This window comes from Pseudonaja textilis, chromosome 3 (assembly GCF_049901715.1).
Source record: "Pseudonaja textilis isolate UNSWEBS1 chromosome 3, rPseTex1.2, whole genome shotgun sequence".
NCBI lineage: Eukaryota > Metazoa > Chordata > Lepidosauria > Squamata > Elapidae > Pseudonaja > Pseudonaja textilis.
In genome coordinates this window covers 150,216,434-150,243,200 of record NC_141992.1, presented here as the reverse complement: position 1 = coordinate 150,243,200, position 26,767 = coordinate 150,216,434, and the positions used below count along the sequence as shown (strand labels likewise).

Below are 26,767 nucleotides of genomic sequence, written 5' to 3'. Positions count from 1 at the left end.
TTATAATTGGTCCACTTATGAATTATAACTGATTTCATGATCAAGCATAAATTTAATGGTGTCCATCTAATTCAGGGGTGTCAAACTCAAGGCCCGGAGGCTGGATCTGGCCCATGGGGTGCTTAGATTTGGCCTGCAGGGCCACCCTGGAAACTGCGAAGGACTGGCCTGCGGTGCCTCTGTTGCAGCCCTCCTGAGCTCCTTTTTGGCTGGCAAAGGGTTGTAGGAAGCCACTGCAGCTGAAAATGAAGCATGCAAGGGCCATGGGCAGCCATCCAAAGCTGTTTTCGCTGGCAGAGTGCTTGGGCCACCACAGGCACCAATGACATGAATAATGTTGAGCAGGCCATGTCCACCTCGGTCCCCGGAGGTCAAACACAACCCTGATGCAGCCCTCAATGAAATCGAGCTTGACACCACTGATCTAAATCATATTACTAAATAATACAGCATTTCCAAATTAAAGAAAACATTAAGGTGGCAAGATATGATTTTGTTATGAGTCAGTCTTGGGGAAGTGCAATCTATAAATAGTAAGAAAGTATAAATTAAAAAATGTAATTGTAAAGAAAAATAGATATTATACCAGACTCACAGACTTACCCTTGGAATAAAAACAGATTTACGTAATTATAACTTTTTGTAAGGAAATTGCCAAGTACACGGGTTGGATAGCCACAACGTATCTGATATGCCGATAATCCAAAATAAACACATTTCACAAAATACCAAAGCTGGGCAACTGTGTTTTGACTAAATTTCCTATAATACAAAACACACATCAAGAAAACAAATGCATTTTTATATGCCTTTCATAGAATGAATACTTTCAATATTATTTAAATGTGGTAAAGCTAACTCATTTCTTTCCAAAATATCATCTATTACCTTTTTGATATGTTTAATACAATCATTTCATAAGAGATGAATTTTATCATTATGTAGATGAATAGGCCACTTTTTAAAAAGTAATAAATAATAAAAGTAACCCATGAAATCATTTAAATACAATGCATTTACCTGTCTGTCACAATGGGCAAGATAAAGAACATCCAAAAGTGTATGCCGAAAACAAGGATAACCTGAAAGATGACTTTCCCCATGACTGTCTTTCTCAGGTACAGTGCCCGATCGACTACCATGGTTCCAAACTGAATTAGTACCATCACTAAAAAGGCCTCTGGGACTTGGTCCTCTGATAATGAAGAAGTAATATCTGCTGCTGCAGAATGTTTCTGTGGAGAAAATAGAAAGAAAACAAAAGAAGCAACGTTAATCTTTAAAAAAATAATAGTTATAAAAATAACTACATTTACTCAAGCACATCCATTCTTATTAACGTACCCCAAAAGCCCAGAATCCAAAGACAATGATAATGAAATCCACAGTATCAGCTAGGAACATCAGGACATAAACATCTGTCACAGCACTGTATTCCGGGTGGATAAGATTGTAGAAAAACTGTCTGATGGGCAGATATATTTGAAGTGTCCTGAAATAATACAAAAGTCACTGTCATTGTTACAAAATAATGTTGCGGGAAAATGCACATGCTTAGAATTTCATTTGTTGCCCCATAGATACTATTTGACGCACAGTATGGAAACCTTGATTGTCTTCACTCTTGATCTATTCCTGTCTTCAATGGTAGAAGCAACTATATAACAGAATTCATTTCAGTAAAAACATGCAAATGTGGGCTTAAATATTTTTCTCTTGATCTGATCTTAATCAATGTACAGATAGTCCTTACCTATCAACAATTCATTCAGCAACCGTTCAAAGTTTACAATAATTTACAATCTTCAGAGCCACATGATTGCCATAACAGTCAGTAAGTGTTGACTTGTGTCTGACCTGTGGTTTTTTTCCACTTGCAAAGCAAAGAGATTGGAAAGGAAGGGATTATAAGAAAGTAAGCAGCCAAATAATGGGGAATTTACCAGGCTGTTTGAATAATGCGGTAGCACATTCTTTCAATGCATATTCCTCACTGTGTTCCTGCTTACTCTCTTGCAATCTCTTCTCCAATTAATGTAAATATAAACATTATTTCCCTTGTTAATTATACCTGGCATTCCAAAGGATAGAGGAGTCCTACAGTGGTGGGATTTAATTTTTTTAAATCCCGGTTCTGTGGGTATGGCTAGGTGGTCATGTGACGGGGAGTTCAAAAGTCTTTTTTTCTTTTGCAGTACCCCCCCCCGTGCCCGTTTTTGGCCTAGTGGGCCTCAGGGAAGCCTCCTGGGTGCTGAAAAAAGCAGCATTTTGAAGTCTTCTGAGGTAAGTACAACAGCGACGAGGGGGATCAGCCGTGCTGCGTGATTTAGATTAGCTAGAAAGCAAGAAATCCGATGATTTCCTGTTTTTTAGCTAATCTAAATCGCGCAGCACAGCTTATCGTCACCCAGCTGACTGTCAGAAATACCAGTTCGGCTGAACCGGTAGCATTTTTTACTACCGGTTTGGTGAACTGGCAGCATTTCACCTCTGGAATTGTAGGAACTAAACAAAAGCAGAAAAGTGTGAAATTGATTAGTTTCAAGCCAGAAAGCACAGTTGTAGTGGCATGATTTCCCACTAAGCAACTACTTCACTTAGCAATGGAATTGCCGATCCCAATTGATATCCTAAATGTAAATGATTCCTCCAAGGAAAAAGTAGGTCTCCTTTCAAAATATTTTGGGTTAAAATTGCCATGGGAGTTGTATCTCCAGATATCTAAATTATCAAGTAACAGATTAGCTTCCTTTATTTTAGGATATTTCACTTCTTCCAGCACATATAAAAGCAGGATGTTAGAAACTTGACACCCCTATGAGATGCCTAATAGATTCTTCACATATGCCGAAAATGATTTATTTATATTTTTAAAAACATTAAAATAACATTAAATTAATAGTTTGGAAGGAAAGAAGAAAAGATGGAAGGAAATAAGGTAACTGAAGTTTCAGTGATTTAGTATTGGAATGTGTCCCTAATACACAGAATAGAAAAAAATTTGTTTTCCTGAAATCTTTTCTTGCTATATGGCAATCAAGCATATAGGTCTGCCTTAGTATTCAGTGATGGATTTGAGTTCGTTTGTGTCATAAAATGGATACAGATTTCTTTCTGGCTCTTTCCTCAATCTTAGAATATTTTGAACATTTCTGGATTCAGCATTTATTTCAATAAATCTGATATGTGTAATTACTCACTTTTTAATTGTAAATGCCTTTGCGATGATATATTGTTCTCTCAGTTTTTCCATCAGAAGCTCTTTTCTTGACTTCCTTTTTATGCTGGACACACTGCTTCCTTTTTGACTACTGTTGCGTGTGCTGGTACTTCCTGAAATTACAGGTGGAGAAAGAATTATTGTACTTGTAAGGGAAAGCTCAAAAGAAAAGGAAAAAAAAATCTGGATCTGCATATCCTTATTCTTTCTCTACACTTTTAAAAAATATATTCCTTTAAACTACGATTAATAAGAATAAGCAAGAATAAAAATGTGAAGCAAAAGATGAGTTCCTTTTATCAAACAAACAGAAAATCTCTCTCAGGTTATTACTCCTGTGCTTGGGATCATTTTTACTTGTAAGGTAATGGTAAAGGTTTCCCTCACACATATATGCTAGTCATTTCCGGCTCTAGGGGGCGGTGCTTGTCTCCGTTACAAAGCCGAAGAGGCAGCGCTGTCCGAAGATGTCTCCATGGTCATGTGGCTGGCATGACTAAATGCCGAAGGCACACAGAACGCTGTTACCTTCCCACCAAAGTGGTCCCTATTTTTCTACTTGCATTTTTACATGCTTTCGAAGTGCTAGGTTGGCAGAAGCGGGGACAAGTAACAGGAGCTCACTTCGTTATGCAGCACTAGGAATTCGAACCATCGAACTGCCGACCTTTCTGATAGACAAGCTCAGGGTCTTAGCAACTGAGCCATTGTGTTTCAACTTGTAACTTTGTAGTGAAGACCAAAAAGGCAAAAACATGCCGATGCATTCTTCTGTCTTGAAAATCCACTTTTGTTTCACATTATTCAGCAATTACGGAATGGAAAACTTTTAATTCTAAAATGAACCCTGGTAGAGCAGTGGTTAGAATGCAGTATTGCAGACTAACTGTCCGTAGTTTGGAGTTTGATCCGGATAGGGCTCAAGGTTGATCAGCCTTCCATCTTTCTGGGGTCAGTAAAATGAGGAGCCAGATTGTTGGGGGCAAGATGCTGACATTGTAAACTACCCAGAGAATGCTGTAAAGCACTTTGAAGCAGTATATAAGTCTAAGTGCTATTGCTATTAGATATGACTTGATTGGATAATGAAATGTAGGCAAATAACAACCAAACTCAGACAGCACCAGGGCTTCACATTGTAGTTGTGATGACCCGTAGTCTCTCAAAATAACCCAAAACCCAATACATACGTTAAAGTCCAGTAAGGCCTTCAACTGTTTTATTAGGCATAGTTTAAAGTCACAAAAGTAAATAATGAGGCAAACAGAAAACCAAAACAAACTGCACCGAAGCAAGCCAAGATAACTAATCATAAACTCCAGGAAAATAACCAAGGAAAGTCCATGGGAAGAATGCCAGCAAAGATAAACCTCTTTCAAGGTGAACACTAAATTGATTCCTGCAAATTCTAACTGCGCAGTTGCAAACTTATATACATAGCTCCCACCTGCAAGCCACGAGGAGGATCATGGTAATCTCCTCTTGAGTAGACCTCGCTTTTCCCTGATCCTCTCCTCCCTGTGTGATCTAGGATGGATAGGGGATGAGCCTGGATCCTCCTCTGACTGCTCAGCCGGCCTCTGCCCTTCCCCAGCCTTCTCCACCACCTCTGGAGCCACACTCACACTCTCTGTTGGCTGTTCCTCCTCTTCCTCAGTGTCAGTCTCCACCAGGGACATGACAGTAGTTCTAAAGTTATTTCAAACTGACTTTTTTTTATAGCTCAAGATGGCAACTTTACCTAATATTCCTTCCTCTTCTTGTTACATCCCAACAACCACCCTGTGAGGCAGGTTAGGCTGAGAGACCTATACAAAGTCACTTGCAAGTTTTCATGCCTAAAAGGGGACTAGAATTCACAGTCATCTGGACTCTAATGTGGTGCTTTAATTACAAACTATACCAATCTGTTTCTCTTCTATATATTTATATAAAATAAACATATAAACTGCAAACTGTAAATTTATATATATAATTTTATAGCATAATGTTCTTTAAAAATATTGTCAGGGAGATAAAACTTATTTTAAGGTAGGGAGTTCTGCATTAATGTGATTCCTAGATTACCTTTTAAGATATAACTCAGACATCTTATGGATTTTAAAACACAACAAATACTTGAAAAATAAAAATGCTACATAATAAATTAAAGCCACTAAAATATATTCTTAACAAGAAATATCCATTTTGCTTTCTAACAGGTTTTTAGTATTTGCCTAAAATAATGTCAGGTTTGTGGCACTGATAGGATAAAATAGTTCTTCAAAGAAAATGATAGGTCAATATATTACAATAACTATCTATGCTTAGCTTTCTTTAATATAAGAGTCATTGTTGCCTATGATTTAATGGGTATTCTTTGCTACTTTCCTTCTTGAAAGAAAAGCTTAGGTAAATACAAAACAGAACAGAGTCCTGATACCACCAGTCATACCTCTCTTTGAACGGTGAGAGGAGAAGCTGGATCTCTGTGATAAATGTGAGCCACTGCTTGAACTTTTCCTGCGGATAGCAGTTTGCTGTTCTGGGAAATGGACATGTATGGATTCAACAGATGCTGCCAAATTGACTGACGTCAAAGAGTCAGCAGAATCTCTTCTATATGATTCAGCCAACTCATCATCTGAGTCATCTTTACTGTTCGCATTGTCTCCTCCATCTTCCTCATCCCATAATCCATGACACTAAAAAGAAGAACATTAAGGTATCTTCAGAGTTGCTGGTATTCTTTGTTAGAGTTAGATATTGAGTGTTTTGGATATTGTTTCACTTTATACAAAGCTTTGGCTTTGGTCTTGTCATCTAACCTGTGATAACATTATTACAAAAAGTATTTCATTTTAATAATTTCCATGCTATAATCAGTTTTTATTTTCAGAAATGCTGTATAGTGTGCACTAAGTGTACACTACTATTACTGTTAATTTCCTCACCACTCCTTATCACCCATCTTCTCCCATTGACTGTTTCCTAGTATGATTTGATTGTTGATTGTACCCTATGACTATCATTAAGTGTTGTACATTATGAATCTTGTAACTTTTCTTTATGTATACTGAGAGTATTTACACCAAGACAAATTCCTTGTGTGTCCAATCACACTTGGCCAATAAAGTATTCTATATTCTATAGTTTTCCTAGATTTTATAGCCTTGTATGTGGGATGATTATAGTTGAAATGGTGTGCCATGACCTTTAGGGAAGAGTTAGAAAATTACCAGGGGACTGAAGTTTGACTTTTCCCTGGCCTCAAGGATCTGCTGTCCTCACATTTTTCTGCACGCTCATTTATATACATACCATATGCACATAAAGACACATGTACAAATATTTTTCTTAACTGAGGGACACATTCTTCTTGCCCTACCTGATAAAGCTTCTTTTTACAACACTGGGAGAGAGTAAAATGCTTATCTTTGGAGATTTCTTTAGTAACTGAGACGGGCAAAGGACTAACTATGAAAACTGGAGAATATAAACCCTTTCCATAGACTCAGCACTAAGACTGAGAGATAAATTGAGCATGAAACTTTTGAGTTGCATACAACTACTTTCCAATTTAAAAAAAAAGTAGGTACCTTCATGCATTTTTGAATCAAGCATGAAGTAAGTTATTCTCTTTTCGTTTAGTGGAGCACTATTTTATTAAAAACAAAATGAATGGAAGTCAGGTATGCTAGAAGGTATACATGCTGACAGTTTTACTATTTTGTCCCCCAAATAAAATAACAAATAAAATATACCTTTAAAATGGACCGATGGAAAAACAAAGCAAGTAGTTGAACAAGGTCGTAGTGCACATAACCCTCTTTCTTCTCAATACCAATAATATTAGGAGCAAAATATGGTCTATCTTTTTTTAGTTCTAGTTGTTTATTCCAAGGGAAGAATCCAAACTGGAAAAAATACTTTATCACTATTGTAACCTATTGTGAAGAGAGAGAGAAAAATTAATCATTTTCATATTAAACAGAAAAACTAACACAATCTAGTTTCTTAACGATTATTATGCTTGAGGATAATAAAAAATGGGATCAAGATCTAAAACTGATCTGTAATACTTAAGAAAGTTGAAATCCAATATGCTTCCTAAAAATTCACAAGGAAAACTTGATTTCCTGCTTCAGAATTACTAGGCAATCTCTTGCCTTGTTTTTTCATTGTTGCTGACATCACTGGATTTCTTAATAGATTTCTCAAAACAGACTGGCCATTATTATTATTATCTAATCCTTGTTAAAATCAGTCTAACATGTGGAAAAAGATGCCACAAACAGTAGTGGATTCTCATTGCTAGTGGTTTCAAAGAGAGAATGGATAGACAACTGTCAGAGGCATTCCACCAGTGGATCCCATATTGAGTGGGTATGGTTGTGACTGGATGACCTCTATGGTGTAAAGTGAAATTTTCACTGTCCATCTGCACTTCCAGTTTCAAAACTGTCTTTGGTTCAGTTTGGAATGAAAGAGTTTTCCACATTCTGAAGCACTGCTGTAAAATAAAATAATATAAATAAAAGAGAACCCAATATGTACCTCTACAACATGTGTGGTGTTGGGAGTTTTCGGTTCAATGTGTGGAGTGTGAAGGATATGTGTTTGTGTTTATTTTCGTGGTCATGATGTGCACTGAAGATGGTGTTTGATTTTGTTGTATGAGGTGCAATGACAATAAAGTAAACTAAATTAAACTACAAGATTAGAATATCTGGCTTGCATGAACCGGCTAGGTGAAAAGCCTGGTGAAAAGCCTTTAATACAGTGTAAGAAATGTGGGGAAATTAGGCCTAACAAGATGAACAGATAGATTGTAGCTCATGCACCTTACATATTATTAATTTTTTTGTGCATCAAGAAGTCCATTGTGGTTTACACATTGTGGTAATTTAGCACTAAGCAAAATGATTCAAACTTGAGTAACTCCTTTTTTCCCCTCCTTCATCGAGGTCATAAGAAAGACTGCATCTGCTTTCTAAAATAATTACCCAAAGCATACTTTGCATTACATATAAACATGAATTATATTAGGTGACATTGCTGGTTACTAAAAAAAGTCAGAATCCAAAGCCATGAATTGATTGTGTTTTCTTTCAAGAAACCATACTTTGAACAAATTACAGCTTGCTCAGGCTTAAACGTAATAACTGAAGTTAGTTTAAACCAGAAAGCAGATGCTTCCAGTCTCTTTCTAAGCCAGAGATGAAGGCAAAGTTCTTGTAACATTGAAAGGGTTATTCAACAGCTATTGACCAATGACATACCTCAGTATAGATTATAGCTGTCATCCAAAAACGTTTGCTAGGCCTTGGAACAGATAGCATTGCCCAAAGGAAGATGAGGATAGGAAGCACAAGGGAAATTGTTGAGGCAGAGAACATATGATTAAGAATGATCACAAAATAACACACCATTTCTGAGCGGGCTACAAGTGTATTATATAGAGCATAAATAAGAAGCAAATGTCGAGGTTGACCAGCGTAGAATTTCTCAGACTCATCTAGTTCATCATCTTGAAACATTCTGTAGGAATAAAATTAGATCCCATGATTTTATATGCTAATTATATGCAAGCATTTTAAATTGGGATATAGAATAGTAGAATTGGAAGGGAACTTGGAAGTTTTCTAGTCCAATCCCTACTTATGGCAGGAGATCTTATTCTAGACAATAATCTGTAAGTAATAGCAAAAGCACTTAGATTTATAGTGGTTTACAATGTCAGCATGCCCCCAACAATTTAGGTCCTCATTTTACCAACTTTAGAAGAGTAGAAGGCTGAGTCAACCTTGAGCCAGTCAGGATCGAACTCCAGGCTGTGGCCAGAGTTAGCCTGCAATTCTGCATTCTAACCACTGCTGCACCACAGCTCTTGTTAAATAATAACAATGCTTCTGCATAATAGAGTATTGTTCAAGAACTATGCAACTAATTTCACAGATCAAGCTATAAACTACTTTGGCTTGCTTATTTTCCAAACCAAGACAAAAACTGGTACTGCACAAATCAATTATATTTAAGAAAATCCAGTTAAATCAGGACATTTGAAAAGATAAGTGAATTCAGCTGGTTAAATAAACAGCAAAAATCCCCAACTGCCAAATGTTTTCACAAAGAATTTTCATCACCATTGTAACTATTTTGCGTACTTAATTAATCATGGATACCTACTTGTTAAGTAGTAATTCACTTGCAGTTAGTTCATGTGTCAAAGGAGGAAGAATAGAATCTTCTGGTTTTTCAGACTGATTTTCATCTGGGCTCACTAACATTTGGTTTCTACTAGATGAATCATCCTGGGAACTGTCTAAGGGGAAAAGTTCCAAGCTCACAGCTTTGCTATATGATGGAGGGGGTTCAGCAATGCCATCCATAGCAGAATAGGATGGCATATCTGAATCTGAAATATATGCAACTCCTTCAGAATCCATACAGTAATCTTCCATTTCATGTTCTTCTATGGGTTCAGTTTCTGCCTCTTCTCCTTCATGGTCCTCCCCTTCGACCTCTTCAATAGTTTCTGCCGTCCCCTGACGGGAATACAGCATAGTGACTTGGGTAGCCTCACTGTCAAGAACAAGGAAGAATATTTTTGTCAATTTCTCACTTTACAAATAACATTTATTCCTCTTTTGAAAAAATTAAAATTGAGTTTTTGATTCTACATTGGATTTCACTATTATATCAGTGTGGACCTGACAACATCAGTTTTGGAAATATTCACATTCCCCAAATGTTTTCATGTTGAAAAAGTTTTGATTCGTTTCAGCATTTTAGAAGTTATTATGATTCTGTTCATTAATCAATAACCAACATTAAGACTGTTTAATTATGTTGTATGCCATGCAATGTTTTATTTTAAAGTACTTTAAGGTATTTTTAAATTTTATTGTTACATATTACCTGCGTATGAAGAACAGGTTCATGGTATATGTTTTATAAGGCATACATGAATTAGGATCATACAATGACTGGTCTATCTTCTCTGCTTTAAAAATATCCCTTGTGTCTTGGGCATAGTTAAACATTTTTGTAAGCAATAATGTTAATTGAAGAGAACCAGAATCATAAATCAGCATCTGAATGCAGCATTCCAAGCTCTCAGTAACTAAAAAGTAAAACTATAAAGAGGCATATAATTAAGAATCCTGAGAGCAAAAAATATAAGGATTAAAGTGAAGATATGTAAATGACATATACGACATATTACTATTAGTCAAAACAAGACAGAACTGCTTCAAATGAATATGCCAATCGTTTTACTTTTACAAATGCAAACATCATTTTACATTGCCAAAATATATAGTGGTTGGGATAATTGAGTGAAAAGCATGCAAGGATTAAGCACCTTGATACTATACTGCCACTGTCAGCGGATGAGGAGGACATATCCATGCTGTATGTTTTACGAAGCCTAGGTCGTGCACGTTCACTTGTTTTAGGAATAGGGTCTGGACCATCTAAATCATCAAGAGTAGATTGCCTGGACAACAACAGTGTAGTTGCTTCCGTGCAGCAGCTATCAGTGCAAACAATTACAAAGACAATGTTATATACCAATGGCATCCTGATGTGGCTCAATAGTGAACGTGCAGATTGGCCAAGCAAAATACCAATGGAGACATAGACAAAAAAGGATTTAATGGAAAATAACAAGCTTTTTGGTGCCAAAGTAGACTATTCTTATTCTGATAACCACACAAGATCAGTAATAACAAAATGTGAAGCCAGGAAAAATTAGGATATAAGCTTATTTATGGTGTAAGGCTAATGGAATCCATGCATTCTAGTAAGATGGATAAAATGCATCATTTTTAGCTTCTTTACTCTAACAGTAAAATTTGATCAGCAGCTAAAAATGTTGCAGTGAAGCAGGCACTACAAATTGATATTTTAAAAAGATATAGCCAAATATATTAAAGTTATTGTAAATAGCCTATACTAAAACTAAAAGGGTGCTATATTATTTTAAGTCCAAAATATTGATCTTTTTTAAAAAAATACAATTGTCTTTATCCCAGTGCAGCCAAAACAATTTTGGGAGGTTTTAATTCTATCTTTCTCCAGCTTAGAAATGGACATACCTGAGAACAATGAAACAAACCAGATATAAATAATGTGTAAGCAGCAGCTTTTTTTGAATAGATAGTAGATACTCATTTTTCATGATACTAGTTGAAAAAATTTTTGAAGAAAAATGTTTTTCTTTAAAATGAATTAAGAAAACTTTGCACAAAATCTGATCATAGGACCCTAGAGTCATATGATCATGTTCTGTTTACCTGCTCCGGCCTTAAAAATGGAAGTTTTGTGCACAGAATAACACATAGAAGTTCCTCCAAATGAGAAATACTCATAGGGTCAGAGTCAGTTCTCAAATGGAACAGATCTTTGCAGCAATAATTTTTTGTAATGTTGCAAAAATAAATGATATGGGAATATGATATAATATGGGAATCAGTTTTACTATAGATCACTGAGTTTAGGGATCTGCTATTTGAGAATAATTTGTGGACTCTCACATTCTTTTAATACACAAGGATATTGTATATTTTTAAAATGTGAACTTTTTGGTACTACATTTATTGAAAGTCACGCCAAAAATAATACTTCATTGGATAAAAACACTGCTGCTTTCAAGTATTCTTAACAAGAAAATCAAAGAATTAATCATATGTTGGCTATCATCTTTTAAATAGGATAATACAATATTCTATGCTACTTTAGCATCAACTACAAGCTAAGTTTCATTACAAGATGTTTATATATTTATGAAGATCATCCTCTATATACTTAGAATTATTGTGCTCATTGTAAGAGAATACCTGGATTCACTGTCACGAGAAGCTGCTGATTCTAAACTTGCAGTCCTCTCAGCCTGCCCAGGCTCATAAATTTCATCCAATCCTGATTCCCTAGAAAGTTTCATCATATGGTTCTGGTAATACATATGGATACTTTCTCGAGTTGGAACATTTCCCTGAGAAGGAAAATGTAAACTTTAGGAAATTAAGCAGGCTAACATTTAGGAGACAAATCAGGGCAATAGAAAAAAAAGACTTTCCCTTGGCTTGTTAATTGTTTTGTAAGAACTTTTTTAAAAAGAGAAATAAATAAATCCAAAGTTAAGAGTTGTAAAGTGAATTAAAAACCCACCATTCATGAATATTAGACTCTCTTGAGTGCTGCAATATTGTTTTCTTTCTATGTCACTCCTAAGACTTACCTCTATAGTCTATGACAGCACAAACAGCACAAAACTAAAACCAAAACTATTCATTTTAGCATGCCAGAAAAGAAAATACAATGTAGCTACTATTTACAAGATTCGAACAGCCCTCCAACAGGTAAATCAAATTAAATGTGAGATCACATATGTTTTTCACCATTATGAAAAATATACGAACATCTTGTAGTACCTTTTTTATTTCTCTAGTTAGCATACATCTCTCAATTCTTAATACTGTGGAAATATCAATATGCTCTCTTGAAACTGAATTTAGCCAAGCTGTAAAACTGTCTATTGTTGCCAGAAAAAGAACCCAGGTAAACTTCAAAATGTTATATATTCTTTTAAAAATATTATCTGGGGAAAAAAACAAGAAAACATGCTTTACAAAATGATACTCAAAACAGTAAACAGTTGTGAATGTTATAACAAAAACAGATCCAAGAACTATTATCTGGGGATAAATTCCAACAAACTCAGAAAAATATACTTTTCATTTAATGTGCACAGCATGACACTGTTTTTTATGGAATTTCTATTTCCAAGGGTTATTGATTAGCAAAACTTTAGAATAAGACTTATTTCATTTTAGTATCTATTGGTATAATTGTTAGATGATGCTGGGAACTTTGCTCTGCCTATATGAAAATGTTTATTGCCAGATGTTTCTTAAATTTTGCATTTGACTTTAAAATCACTTTGCAGTTAATCAACATATTCTTCACTATGTATTACTTGCACTCTTAGCAGTATTTTTTCTCTTCAAAAAGTAGTGACTGGCATGAAAAATGATTATGACTGCAATACCTTTTAGCTGAAAATGGTATTTGAACAACTTGCCAGATTCACACTAATGTATGGAAGTTAGCTTGAATTATATAACATTTAGAATTTTAAGTGACTTTCAAGATAAAAATATCAGTAAATTTTCCAGTATATATACAGTATTCTATCTTTATTTTAGGGATAATTGCGCTTCACCATCAGCTGCTATTATTTAAAATGAAAACTTAGCTTGCTTCTTGGCTTACCAGGGCCATCAGATTTACTTTTGACAGGTTCACCTCTTTCTGCACCCTCCATATCTATTTCAACTGACAAATCAAAATGAAAGAAGTGAGCAAAATTAGACTTATTCACTTTAATTTTAGTTTTTTTAACTGAACACATGATGAAATGTATTTATTGAACACAATATCAAGCTTCTTTAATGATGTCACACTGCTGAATTAATACTTTGCACTGATTGCTTGACCAATACTACCTTTTTTCCCAAACCAAAACTAACACTCTAGTTGCCCCAAAGGTGCTTTTTCAAGAGGCAACCGGACCTTTTAATTTTTGTTTGAAGATGTTTCACTTCTCATCTTGTTCACTCTGACTGGATGGTGGGGAATAGAAGCATTTATATTCCTGGCAGACAGCTGGTCATTTGCACTGGAGGTTTATCTGTGTCCATTCATAATCCATTCATACTCCTGTACCTTTCGAAGAGTATTCATCCCATTATCCCAAACATCCTGCAGAAAGCACAGCTCCAACTCTTCTCAGCAGTTCCAAGAAGGCTCCACAGTCCACACCCATTTGCGCTACACAGATGACCCCGAGGACACAGATAAACCTCCAAGTGGCCTCAACAATTCTCTAAGAGAATGCAAATGACCAGCTGTCTGCCAGGAATATAAATCCTTCCACTCCCACCCATTTTTCAGAGCAGAAAAAGCTTCTTGGATGTGAAATGATACACCTACAAAGAAAAAAAAGAAAATCCAGTTGCCTCTTGAAAAAACATCTTTGGGACAACCTTGACCTGGATGACTGAGGATCTCCATAGACATTTAACAGTCCAGTTGTTATTCTCCAGTAATAATCTAGCAGTAGTATTAGTCTATATAATGCCCATGATGAGTACTGAAAAACTAACAAACAAAGATTAATTGCACTGGCAATAAATCTTGAATTTCCTTATTCTGTTTCTTTATTTTCTTTATTTGCTTGGACTTTATTTCAATAATTTTTGGCTACCTAGACTCCATGTGACTAAACTGAAGAACCACATCCTGTTGGTAATTTCCATGAAATCATAATTTCCTGAGATCTCTAACTAGAGATCTCTAACTAGAGATCTCAGCAAAACTATGGAAGCTACCTGTGCTTTTCTGAACGGAAACTATGGTCCTTCTACAATCAAAGCAGAAAATGCTATTTGTATAGTTAACGGATAGCTGAAAATATTTCTGAAGCATACCATCATCAGATAATTTCTGCCTTTTTTTATTCTTTTTATTCTCTTTGAGCCTCTGTCGTAGGGCAGTTTTAGGATCAGTAATCCAAGCCTGATAAAGAAACTAGAGGGGAAAAACAAATTAATTATGTTCTCTAGGAAATAAATGTTAAGCAGATAACAAAAAGCATACAGATTTGGAAAACATATTTAGAATTGGAAGATTATGGAAACATAAACCATTTAGGAAATGATTTATTCAAGTCTAAATATTTCAAATAATGTTTGTAACTTTGATAAACCAAAACATTTGAGCAGAACTGTAGATTCTTATGAATTTGGTATGAATCTATAACAATTATGTTGAAAAATCTGAAAAAAACCTAATGATTTTATATACAGACTATAGTTCAAGTTAATTTTAAATTTAGTGTCAATACAAGTACAAACCAGATCCAATTAGGCAATATCTGGAATTATTTTTAAATGATTGACCAAATCTTTCAAAATAGGAATACATTTTTCATGTTATTATTCCCAGGTAGTACACATTGATTTGTCCAATCCATAACTCATACGATTAATAAAAATATTTTTGTAATAACTGTTTGATTAAAAAGATTAATCTTCAGAATGAAAATCTTTTGCTAGTTAATGCTATATTAATGACACTTATTGACACTTATTAGCTGTAGCCAACACAAATATATAGATACATGCAAAGGAAAGCAGATGAGAAAATAAACAGAAGATTGTTTATTAGCAAGATAAGCATGCTTATGTAGAATATGCCATCATTAGATAAATCACTAATGTTACTCTAGTTGTATTTAAAACTTCCGTTTTAATGTATAACACATACTTTGGTGTGTATTAATATATGTATTTAAAAAAATATTTAACTTCATAAAAATTAAATAAGATGTGAGCTTGTGACTTATGTACATAGAAAAAATATAATTAAAAAGAAAGGAAGGAGTTTTTGTCAATGTTCTGTCTTCCTTGAAATCTCTAAGTCTTAAAGTTGCCAAGCTTGGATATCCTTGCTCTATAGTAACAACTTTTGACAGAAAAATTTAGAGATGTTCTAGGTAAGTTTTTCTTACATATAGACTCCCAAATTTTCCATAAATCTATCTTCTGTTTTGCATTCTTGTGCAATCTTTCCGACAAATATTATCATACAGAGTAAAATTCCACTCTACTACATTTATCTAGTACCTACAAATGCATGCAATTTGATGGAATCTGCTTAATACAGTTTAGACAAAAAGTCTAGGATTATGCCAAAGATTTGGCTCTGCATTTTCTTTCTTTTCATTATAGCTAAATTGAGATATCTCATCTTTAAGTTGGTTAATTGAAAATGTTAAGTCAAATCCTTGGTTGTCACAAAACCTCCTCAAACTTATATTAAGAGGAAAAATGCAGTAAAGGGATACTCTGCCAGAATACAATGGGAACAAGATCTTATTCTACATGATATATAATATCAAATACCTTTGCAGCTTTGATTAAATACTGAAGAATAGTTTTGGGCAGTTTAATAATAGACTTTGGCAAGGCTAAAATGGCTGAAGCAAATTTCGCAATAGCTCTCTACAAAGAAGGATAAAGCAAGATAAATTAGTGAAAATGTAAAGGCTAATATTTTAAGAAACACACTGTACAATTCTATTAGCAGTAGGATTGATATTAAGTTAAAAAATGTTAACTGAGCATTCAATTTCGCAGTGCATTAGATTGAGTTACAAGACAGTGCATGAAAGTGATTTAGTTACACGAATAACAATTATATATTAGTAATCTGGATCAGGAAAGCAGACTCTAAATGAAACTTTAGTATTCCACAGATATAGTTACACATCCTTGTCTTTGTCTCTAATATCTTTATGAATGGATAGAAAATTCATGACAGACATATATATATATATATACTGTACCATTCTGTAATTTCTCAGATTAAAAAAAAACCTAATTCATCTGCTGCAAGATAAATATGAAGGGTATAATGAAAAACCAGTATAGAACAATTTAGGACAAAGCAATATAAACTCAGGATATTTATATAATTTTTGGATCCATAATACACAAAAATTACTTTCAACTCATGAACTTTAAACTAGTACTCTGATAAAACTAGAAAATACTGCCAGGTTTCAAATGAATAATACGTCTTTTGTAATTGGTATTTATCATGTAGGTTAATATAAATTAATAAATATACTCAATTGTAAAAAAGTAAAATTAATGTGTCCTATAAAGCAGGGGTCTCCAACTTTGGCAACTTTAAGACTTGTGGACTTCAACTCCCAGAGTTCCTCAGCCAGCAAAGTTGGCTGAAGGACTCTGGGAGTTGAAGTCCAACAAGTCTTAAAGTTGCCAAGGTTGGCAACCGCTGCTATAAAGGATAGCTTGAGAAGCTGGTACTGGCTTTCTGTATGAGCTGCAGCTGGTACAAAATGCAGCAGCCAGACTACTAGAAGGACAATCCTAACAATGGAGAATAGCAACTATTTTATAGCCTCTGTTTGATTACCAGCAAATTTATTTATTCAATGGGTTATTTTGAGTAACATCTCATTTGAATTTAATTTGCTCATTGGTCTGGACTTCTACATAAGTTGAGACGCTTACTTCATTTCAAAACCAATGAGGTATGGACAAGAACTCAGGCCTCTCTATGATAGCCCTGTTTGTGGAGCGCTCAAACAAATATCCTCATAAACAAGTGTCTTTGTCCCATACTGATTATAGGCACCATCACAGTATAGCCTTGGATATAATAAAAATGGATTGGTTTTAACCGAATTGATTAATTCATGTATGTTGCTATTGCTGGCTGCCTAAAGTCTCTTTGGATTGGGATAGTTAGAAAAAGAAGTCAAACTAACATTCAAAGAAAAATTACAATATTTAGTTAGGCAAAATGTAAAGTATACAGAGTGAATCTGCCCTATAAATTCAGTCCAATTATATGACACTTTATAGAATTTAGCATGTTTAATTTACCACAAGCTCCTTAGTAAACAATCCCAATCTTCATTTAAAAAACTTCTGTTCTGCCCAGCTGAACAATTATGGATGCAGATGTGACAGGATCACATGTATCCAGACTATGATATAATTTTCCATGCTGATTTACCTCAATGGTCTCTTTAAAGAATTTAGCCCATGGAATACACCTAATATCAGATTGCCGTACTTTATGAACATACAGATAGGGTAATCCATGGGTATGTGCAAAACTTTCAGATGACAGCTCTGGTTGTGGACCCATCTTGACATTTTTGCCCCTTTGATGTCTAGAGGCATCTGTTCTAAATCTGAATATCAATAATCAAATTGCTGGAGTTTGTTATATTTAAACAGCATTGACTTACTTCTCTAAGCTAGATACATTTATTTTCAGTATATTGTCAGCCTCTTATTTGTAAATAGAGATTTATTCAATCTTACAAAAGTTTATCTTCAAACCTGCAGTCTTTTCACCCAAGGCAAAAGGCATCTAAACAATCTCAAGGAATTGAAACTGAAAGGGTTTTTTAATAACTTCTCTCTGATACATTAAAAAAAACAGATTTAAGGACATAAAACATTTAAAAATAACCACACTACATGCATAATTGAATGGAAATCCATCTCCAATACTGTTCTTGCATTGCAGAACTATGACAACTATGATGTACACAAAAATCAATTAAACAGAATCAATATATGTCATCATTTTTATTGCAATTCAGACCAATCAAGCTGCCATTGTAGGCAAGGTATGAACAAAAAGTCAAGATAGCAATGCACATTTAAAAAAATGGGACAGATTTGATCACAAATGTTGTGGCTACCATTTTGAGCACATCCAGTAGCCACTCTTGTTTGTACGAATACCATACAGGTAAAAACAGTACCTGGAAAGCAGATCTTTTGGGAGGCTCTTCCTCTTCCTTTCCTTCCTCTTCCTCCTCTTCTTCACTGTCCGACTCAAACAAATAATAATCTCCACTTCTGACCACTAAGCAAAATAAAATATATTTTTTTATTTATTGTAAGGAAACAATTATCATAAGGTCTATCCTGAACCATGACTCAAAGACTCAAAGAAGCATGGTTATAGGAATCAGTGGCAGGATGTACAAAAATGGAGAATAGGCAAGGAAGGCACATAGGGATGTCTGTCATCACAAAAAAGAAACCTCAATAATAGGAACTTTATAGAAAGATCAGAAGAAAAGTTGAGAAAAGAGTTGGAATATGTTAATGAAAGTTTGTAACATTTATAGCTTTCAAAAATTGTTTCTTTATTTGTGAGAGGTTGAGAGTTTTCTAATTCCAGAGGAACAAATGAAATTAATATGTGCTCTCTTCCCCCACCAGAGAACAGCTACTAAAACAGCTGCTAAAAGTCTGCTAGCATTTGGAAGCATTTTTCTCTTTTGCTATAGTCTTTAAGCTTAATATTAAGAAAATGATAAATACATTCTTGTAGATAACATTTTTTGTTGTAAGTTGTGAAACGGGTGCCTCCATAACTTCAAGTTGTAAGAGAATATGAATGAACTGGGCCTTATATCCTTGAACAGAAGCTCATTTTTTGAAAGATTAAATAAGCTAATAGGTCCAAATGGATCAAAAAAGGAAAAAATAAATTAAAAATTAAATATTAAGCAAGAGATAAAATTAAAGTCACAGCATTACATTTGCCTATTAAGTCAATGTTTGCAAGTAAAATAAAATATTTTAATATCTTTATTATTATAATAAGAAATGCAGATAGAATGACTTTTGAGATTATATTTTACCCTCATTATATAGCTTTCTGAACCATAAAAATAAATTATTCAATCATACCTTATCCTCTATTTTATCTAAAGCATATATTAAATAATGTATCCTAGGTCAAAGATAAATCGATAAATTGTGCCCTAACTAGGCTATAGAAAATTTTTCTTTAGCTTGAAGGTTAAAGAGAAGTGGAAAGCAAATAAGGGAAATATCTGAATAATATAGAATAATGAAAAGCTAGAAAATTGAACAGTGAAGTAAATGTAATCAGAGAATTATCTAAAACAAGGAAGGAAGAGCTTGAGTACCATAGAAGGAACTATAACGGTGCAGTGGTTAGAATGCGGTATTGCAGGCTAACTCTGCCCACAGGAGTTTGATCTTGACTGGCTCAAGTTTGATTCAGCTTTCCCTCCTTCCGAGGTTGGTAAAATAAGGACCCAGAGTATTGGGGAAGTATGCTGATATTATAAACCGCCCACAGGATGCTGTAAAGCACTATGAGCAATACATAAATCTAAGTGTTATTTGCTATTTTACAATTTATTTTACAGTTTACAATTATGATTTTGATTGCATCTCCCTGATTTATGAACTACTGTACACAAAATTAATCCATAGCATAAATGTCATTTCACAAAAAACCTCTAATCTCTTTCTTATTTGAATTTTACTACTTTATAAATTTTACTTAGCTGCATATTGGAGTTAACTTTACTTAGCTGCATATTGGAGTTAATATTAGATTCATTTATTCTGATATCATATACCAATATATATTTTGTAAATTACAATATGTAATCTATCTAGGATGTATATGTAGTTGGTATCTCCTAAAAGTATGAGTAGTTGTTTGCATAAATACGGCTGTTAAACATGTAAATCTACTTGTAAAAGATCACCTTGGTTGTAAAATATGTACAGTGATGGTTGCACAAAGAGTAGATCTATTCTAGCTCAAGGGGCCATTTTAATTTGGTAACAATGTGTTCCATCTATACAGTATGAGTATATATGACATCTTATGTGAACATTGAAAAGCTATCAGCTTCTTTCCTCAAACTGCATTTATCTAAACTTTTGCTCTTTTATGACTATAGGTATTAAAATAATTCATCCATTTATTACTAATAAGTGAATTGACAAATAAATTATCATAATATTTAATAATTTAACTTATTTTGTTATTAAAATTATTGTCTCCTAATGTCCTTAACAGAAGTCATTAGTAAGCCTTATATAAGTAAGTAATAATAAGTAATCCTTATATAATTCAGCTGTACATTGCAGGGTCTATACCCACTTAATGTAAGTTGATATATCTGTAGAAGGATGGTATGATTAAACTGCAATAATGCACTTTTGCAGGCATTGATTAATGTGGTAGAGAAATATGATTCAATTGAAAATTGCAGCTTAATTTTCAATAAGATCGTACCTCTCTACTTACAAACCATTTCTTCACACATCCGTTGTAATTAATCATTGAAATGAAGGATGTACAGTGAGTAAATCAGTGAAGCAATATTATTTTCTTCTCCACAGACTGATTCTTGCAAATGTTTTGGAGACTTCTAGAGAGCAACAGGTGTGTGAAAATATGTTTTTCGTGCCATGCAGAAGGAAAGCCCTGAGAATTCTATGTCAGCACAGAAGACACAAGATAGTGGACACTTTCTGTTGAGATACAACAGTACTCTTCAAATATTATATTAAAATATTTAGAAATGAACTTGGCTCACCAAATATGGGATCACTGCTCTGACTTGTGGATAATTATTTTAAATGGGCATACAATACTAATGGATAATATTCATTTTCAGGGCTTGGCCACAGGTTGCAGATCACAAGTACATGCATTATTGCAATAATATGGATTCTATAGTGGTTTCCTAAAACATGTAATGAGGGTAAAATGAATCAGAAAGAATGAAAGAAGCTGGAATAATTCAACAAAGTTTATGTATGGATGCAGGTCACTTTCACAGAATAGACTATAAGAGAAAGCAGGGTAAGTATATTAATTCACGCCACTTTCTGCCTGGAATAAAATCCACTGCAAAAGATAACCTTGGATCCCTAAAGCCTTTGAGTCATTCTTATTATCTGAATTTCAACCATTTTTCTGTAGCAGCAAAAATAATGAGGATTAACAGAGACCATATCCTGGTCCATTTGGAAAAGCTACAGATTCGAAACATTACTTGCAATGGTTTATTTTTTTGAAAAGTAAAACAACGCTGGGTCTTCAATAACCATTTGAAAATAGGATAGGTCTCTATAAATTTTCATCACGCCCTTTAGAAACATAAATATGTGTATACACAAACACATTTTTATATATGCATAGGCACAGTTTACTTGTGACTTGACAGAAACAAAAATCTGGAATATTTATAAAATAATTGCATAGGTATTTTTGCTACAGCAGGAATAGTTGCAAAATATTTATTGTATTTTTCTTCCACATAGTGAACAGTTACTTAAGGAGCTAATTGGAACTTGCATCAACTTATGGTGGCCTAAAAGAAACACAATTTTTCTCTATGAAATCTTTTGGGTCCATATGACTACCAAGTCACAAGTATAAAACCATGCATAAAACAAACAGGTCATGGGAATGCCTCCATTCTGGTCAAGGATATAAGGGCTAAATTCATGTACTTTAAAGATGATTGAGAAACCTACTGGAAGCATGATCAACCCAAGGCCGCCACCACTGCTTTTTTTTGCCCTTGGTCTTTTCTTTGTCTGCTTCTCCTAAAATGAAATATGTCCAAACATTAATTTTACAAAGTGAGAAACATATTATGTCTTATATTTTTTCCCCATGTTTTGCAATCTGTGCAAGAGCAGACCCAATTCTAATACTTTCAAAAGACAAAACACAAAAAGCATTTGCTTACTATTATTATAACTACTCTATTCGTAGAACCTGGCTACTTCCGACATAGAGACAAAATAGAATTTGACTTCAAATTTCCCTATATTTAAGGGATTGTTAAAAATGCTTGTTATTTATCATAAATTAAAACTAAGTTTCAGCAAATTAAAGTTCATTCTATAAAAACTAAAACAAACAACTAAAATCTAAAGTATTTATTTGAATTCATAAAATACATTTCTCAACTCAATTTTTGCTTCAAATGAAAAATCTGGTAAGATAAAAATGTCTTTGCTATTCTGAAATTGTTTAGGTATTGTATAGAAAACCAGTTCAAGTTCCAATGTGAACTGTGCTCTAAATACCAACTCTTAAAAGGCCTGAAAGCTTGTTATATTCTACAATTTTACATTATACTTTAGCATTCCAATCCCAACCCCTGCTCTTCAGAGAAAAGTACAACATGTTTTTATAGATAATCAAATGTTATTTTTCAACAGCAGTGAGAAGGAAGGGCAAGAGAGGGATAACATAGGAAGAGAGTAGGATTTATTCCCAAGTAAATATATGCAGAGGAGCAGATTGTGAAGCCCATCCAACAAATGTCCAGATGAGGCACTGTACTTTTCTATATATATTCATGTTAATAATACTAAGGTCCAAACAATAAATACCAACATCGGATATAGTGAAGGAATAGTACCATCATCATCTTCTTCTTCTTCAGCAACCTTTTGAATTTCTTGCCCATCCGAGGCTTCTTGACTCATACTCAGCACCCTTTCTTTACCCTTTTTATACTTCTGTTGTCTGGCTTTGATATGATCCATCCTGTCAAAAAAGAGTTTGCACTCTCAGAATTAAATCATTATCTATGTGGACCTAAAGAGGACAAGGATTTTAAAATATTATATGATATTCTTAATATATTATCAAATGACATTACTCATTACATTTATGTTCATATTACAATAAACATTAGCAAAGAAAGAAATTACACAATGTTGTACACAACTTTGGATGGGAATGCCTGATTTTTCTGAATTATAAATTTCAGAAGAACTGTAATAACACTTGTGTTTCCCCATCATCTTTTTTTTGAGGGGGAAGTGTCAACAGACCTCAGGACCGATAGGTATGTGAGCTGATATAAACTTACATTCAGGACTGTACATTGTCTTCTAAAATATGACTCTAAGATACAGATGTTTCAGCTGGGCTATTATGTACAGTATATAGCATTGTAATCACCATTATGTTTCCTTACCTGTTTTGGGGGTTCATATCTTACTTGACTTTCACTTATTTTGTTATTAGCTATATCTTAGATCGGGGTGTCAAACTAGTAGCCCATGGGCCGGATGCATCATGTGCAGGCCATGCCCACTCTAGCTCCATGAAAAAACATAATGAAACATCACATGATGGCAACATGACACGTGGAGTTTGACACCCGTGTCTTAGATGGATGGGTAGATAGAACTATAATGATCATAAGATGTTCTCAAAATTTCAAATGGGCTCACTGCCTTCTGTAGCGACATCAATAAAGTAATGGCTAAGTACTTTTTCTCTGATTAATGTTGTAATGTTATATGCCAACCTCGAAAAAGGAATTTTTAAGAGGAAAAAAAAAGCATACTGTTTCTTCAGTTGATCCATTGATTTTTTCTCGTCCTCAAGTCTTGCTTTTACAGCTTTCACAATTGTAGCCTGGAAGAGTTCAGCACCTCTGAAAAATAAATACATATACACTAGATAAAAACAATGCAACACAAACAGATAGGATAACAGTCACACTTGTAGTTTTGTCACCAAGATGGAAACTGAAGGTGAAATTGATTTAACAGATTTTCTGAAACAATGAGAATAATGAAAACATTCTGAAATATATTTCATAAGGTTGACTTTCCTAATCAATATACGAATTTTCATTTCTGTGATAAGAGCTTTCCTTGATTAATATATTTCATTTCACTTTTATAGTTTACAAAATATTTAATTAAAACATATGTATGCATGTATCTATACATTTATTAAAATACAATGCTTCAGTTTAGAAAGATAAAAGATAGAATTCTTTTTTGGCCAAGTGTGATTGGACACACAAGGAATTTGTCTTTGGTGCATATGCTCTCAGTGTACATAAAAAGAAAACATACATTTGTCAAGAATCATAAGGTACAACACTTAATGATAGTCATAGGGTACAAATAAGAAATCAAATCATACCAGGCGACAATCAATATAAATTGTAAGGATACAAGCAATAAAGTTACAGTCATACAGTCATAAGTGGGAGGAGATGGGTGATAGGAACTATGAGAAGATTAATAATGTAAGTAATAATAATGCAGACTTAGTAAATAGTTTGACAGTGTTGAGAGAATTATTTGTTTAGCAGAGTGATGGTGTTTACCTGGATGCCAGAATCTGTGAAGCTTTAATATCAGCAACCACATGAAGGTAGTAGTAACTCATGAAAACTCTTCTTTGGAGCAATAGAAAAGCAAAACAAATGCTATCCCAGATTATTCCTGCCTCTCCACTTGGCAATTTACACTCTGGATCATCCAAAGCTGACAAGAACAAGCATCAAGGACAAGCATCAAAATATTGCAAGATTTTTTCTGAGCTGACCAAAGAGAACAAAAATGTTTAGGAACTTTCAATCCATATCTGCAAGATTTAAACATCACACAGGTGGGCAAGAGGATAATTATCTATTTGTGACTCTACATATAAGTACATTTCTCCTCTTTATGCTAAACTACTCACTTATATACAGGTTCCTCATTCTATATCTATGCCAAAGTAACGGCAGTTTTTAAATAAGAAAGACATGAAAAATAAAGCAAACATAATTTTAAAAAATGTAGAATAGTATTTGCAGTGATTAGGTCCAAAGTCTATATGAATAAGAAAACATAATCTGCAAATAAAAACAAACTGATAAAATTATCAGATGCATCATCTGGTTAGTGTGCTTTGTTTATGCTATTACTTCAAAATAAAATAAAAAAACCCTCTACCTGTCTTGGACAAAACATATAAAAATGGTGCTAAATTCTCAGAGAAAAATGTTTTTCCACCAACTATTTATATTCAAATGCAAATTATTCTATACTTCATTATAAAATAACAAAATGATTTTCAATTTCAGAGAGAGAAACAAGTCTGCTTATTGTTTTTTAATGATGGGTATCTGAAAGATTTAATGGAATTTTAAAAAGAATTATGCAAGGAATTTTATAGGTATATACTTACGGATGTCATAACCTTTAACTGTACAAGCCAGACTGAATGCTTGAATCACCCAACAGCTATTGTTGATCAATGACTTGATGTAGCCGCATGCTCCTATCTGAAATAAATAAGATTGATATGACAAAAGAAATTATAATATAAGCCTGTCAACACTACAAGGTATAACTGTTTACACAAAGATCCAAAAAAGAGAAATGGAATCTTTCTTTTCTTTAGTGTTTCTAACTAAACTGTATATGCTCAGTGCAGTGATTTCTTCTATAATATTTAACTAGATAAATAAATAAATATGATAATAAAATAAAAGCTTGTCAATATACAAGGTATAACTGTTTACACTGAGATAAAAAAGAGAAATTGAATTATTCTTTTCTTCGGTGTTTGTAACTCTTCAATTGAATATGTTCTTTATTCCATAACTTTTAAAATAGTCTTATGCCTCACTTGACCTCTTTCATTGTAATGTCATAAATACAATAAAACAATAATTGTTTGTAAATAATCCAGTACTCAATTGTAAACAATCCAATACTGCAAAATACCCCTTCCTTTTTTTATTCCAATTTGTGACCATATCAGATACAAACTATTTTGCAATGTATGTATATCACATCCCAGAATAGGAATACATCTTGCTAAGATTAAAATATGTTATATATAACCACAACACTTTGATGTCAAGAGTTTCTAGAAAGCAAGAAAAAGATGAACTAGTGTGGTGGGACTCTGCACTATTAAAAAAATGTAAAATAACAACTATACATTTATTTTCAGAAACATTAAATAATTATTTCAAAAAAGGGAAGATACTTACCGATAATATATTTTTCATTATAATCACGAAGACATTATAAGCAATCAGCCAATCCCAATATCGAAGGATGCTTCTGATTGGCTTCAGTAACAGATCTCCTCCAAAAAGTAGAAAATAAAAACAGGCTACCAAGTAACCCATACAAAATATACTGATCCGAGTGGTTCCCGTTATAAAGATGATAGTAAGAACAAACCAGAAGAGATAACTGAACATAACCACTTTACCCATGTCTAGATAAGATCTGTTACAAAACAAAGTAGGAATGAGAGAGATCAAATTTATGTTCAGGTCATACACATTTTAATGTACAATAAAGTGATATAAGCATCTTTATATAAACATATAAT

General features: G+C 33.7%; 1 protein-coding gene across 1 annotated transcript in view; it reads right to left on the bottom strand.

Annotated features, from left to right (window-relative positions):
- PIEZO2 (piezo type mechanosensitive ion channel component 2) overlaps positions 1-26,767 on the bottom strand; it is a 195,077-nt gene that overhangs the window by 11,403 nt on the left and 156,907 nt on the right. The window contains exons 26-46 of the mRNA XM_087931054.1: positions 26,418-26,661; positions 25,604-25,700; positions 24,756-24,915; positions 23,979-24,068; positions 23,040-23,167; positions 22,141-22,212; positions 18,579-18,682; positions 16,171-16,269; positions 14,695-14,794; positions 13,478-13,540; positions 12,637-12,803; positions 12,043-12,197; positions 10,566-10,736; positions 9,389-9,784; positions 8,482-8,740; positions 6,964-7,146; positions 5,655-5,904; positions 3,201-3,333; positions 1,345-1,492; positions 1,021-1,235; positions 604-762 (exon numbers count right to left, since the gene is read on the bottom strand). Of these exons, the coding sequence (XP_087787180.1) occupies positions 604-762; positions 1,021-1,235; positions 1,345-1,492; positions 3,201-3,333; positions 5,655-5,904; positions 6,964-7,146; positions 8,482-8,740; positions 9,389-9,784; positions 10,566-10,736; positions 12,043-12,197; positions 12,637-12,803; positions 13,478-13,540; positions 14,695-14,794; positions 16,171-16,269; positions 18,579-18,682; positions 22,141-22,212; positions 23,040-23,167; positions 23,979-24,068; positions 24,756-24,915; positions 25,604-25,700; positions 26,418-26,661 (3,393 nt within the window). The remainder of the gene's footprint in view (positions 1-603; positions 763-1,020; positions 1,236-1,344; positions 1,493-3,200; positions 3,334-5,654; positions 5,905-6,963; positions 7,147-8,481; positions 8,741-9,388; positions 9,785-10,565; positions 10,737-12,042; positions 12,198-12,636; positions 12,804-13,477; positions 13,541-14,694; positions 14,795-16,170; positions 16,270-18,578; positions 18,683-22,140; positions 22,213-23,039; positions 23,168-23,978; positions 24,069-24,755; positions 24,916-25,603; positions 25,701-26,417; positions 26,662-26,767) is intronic.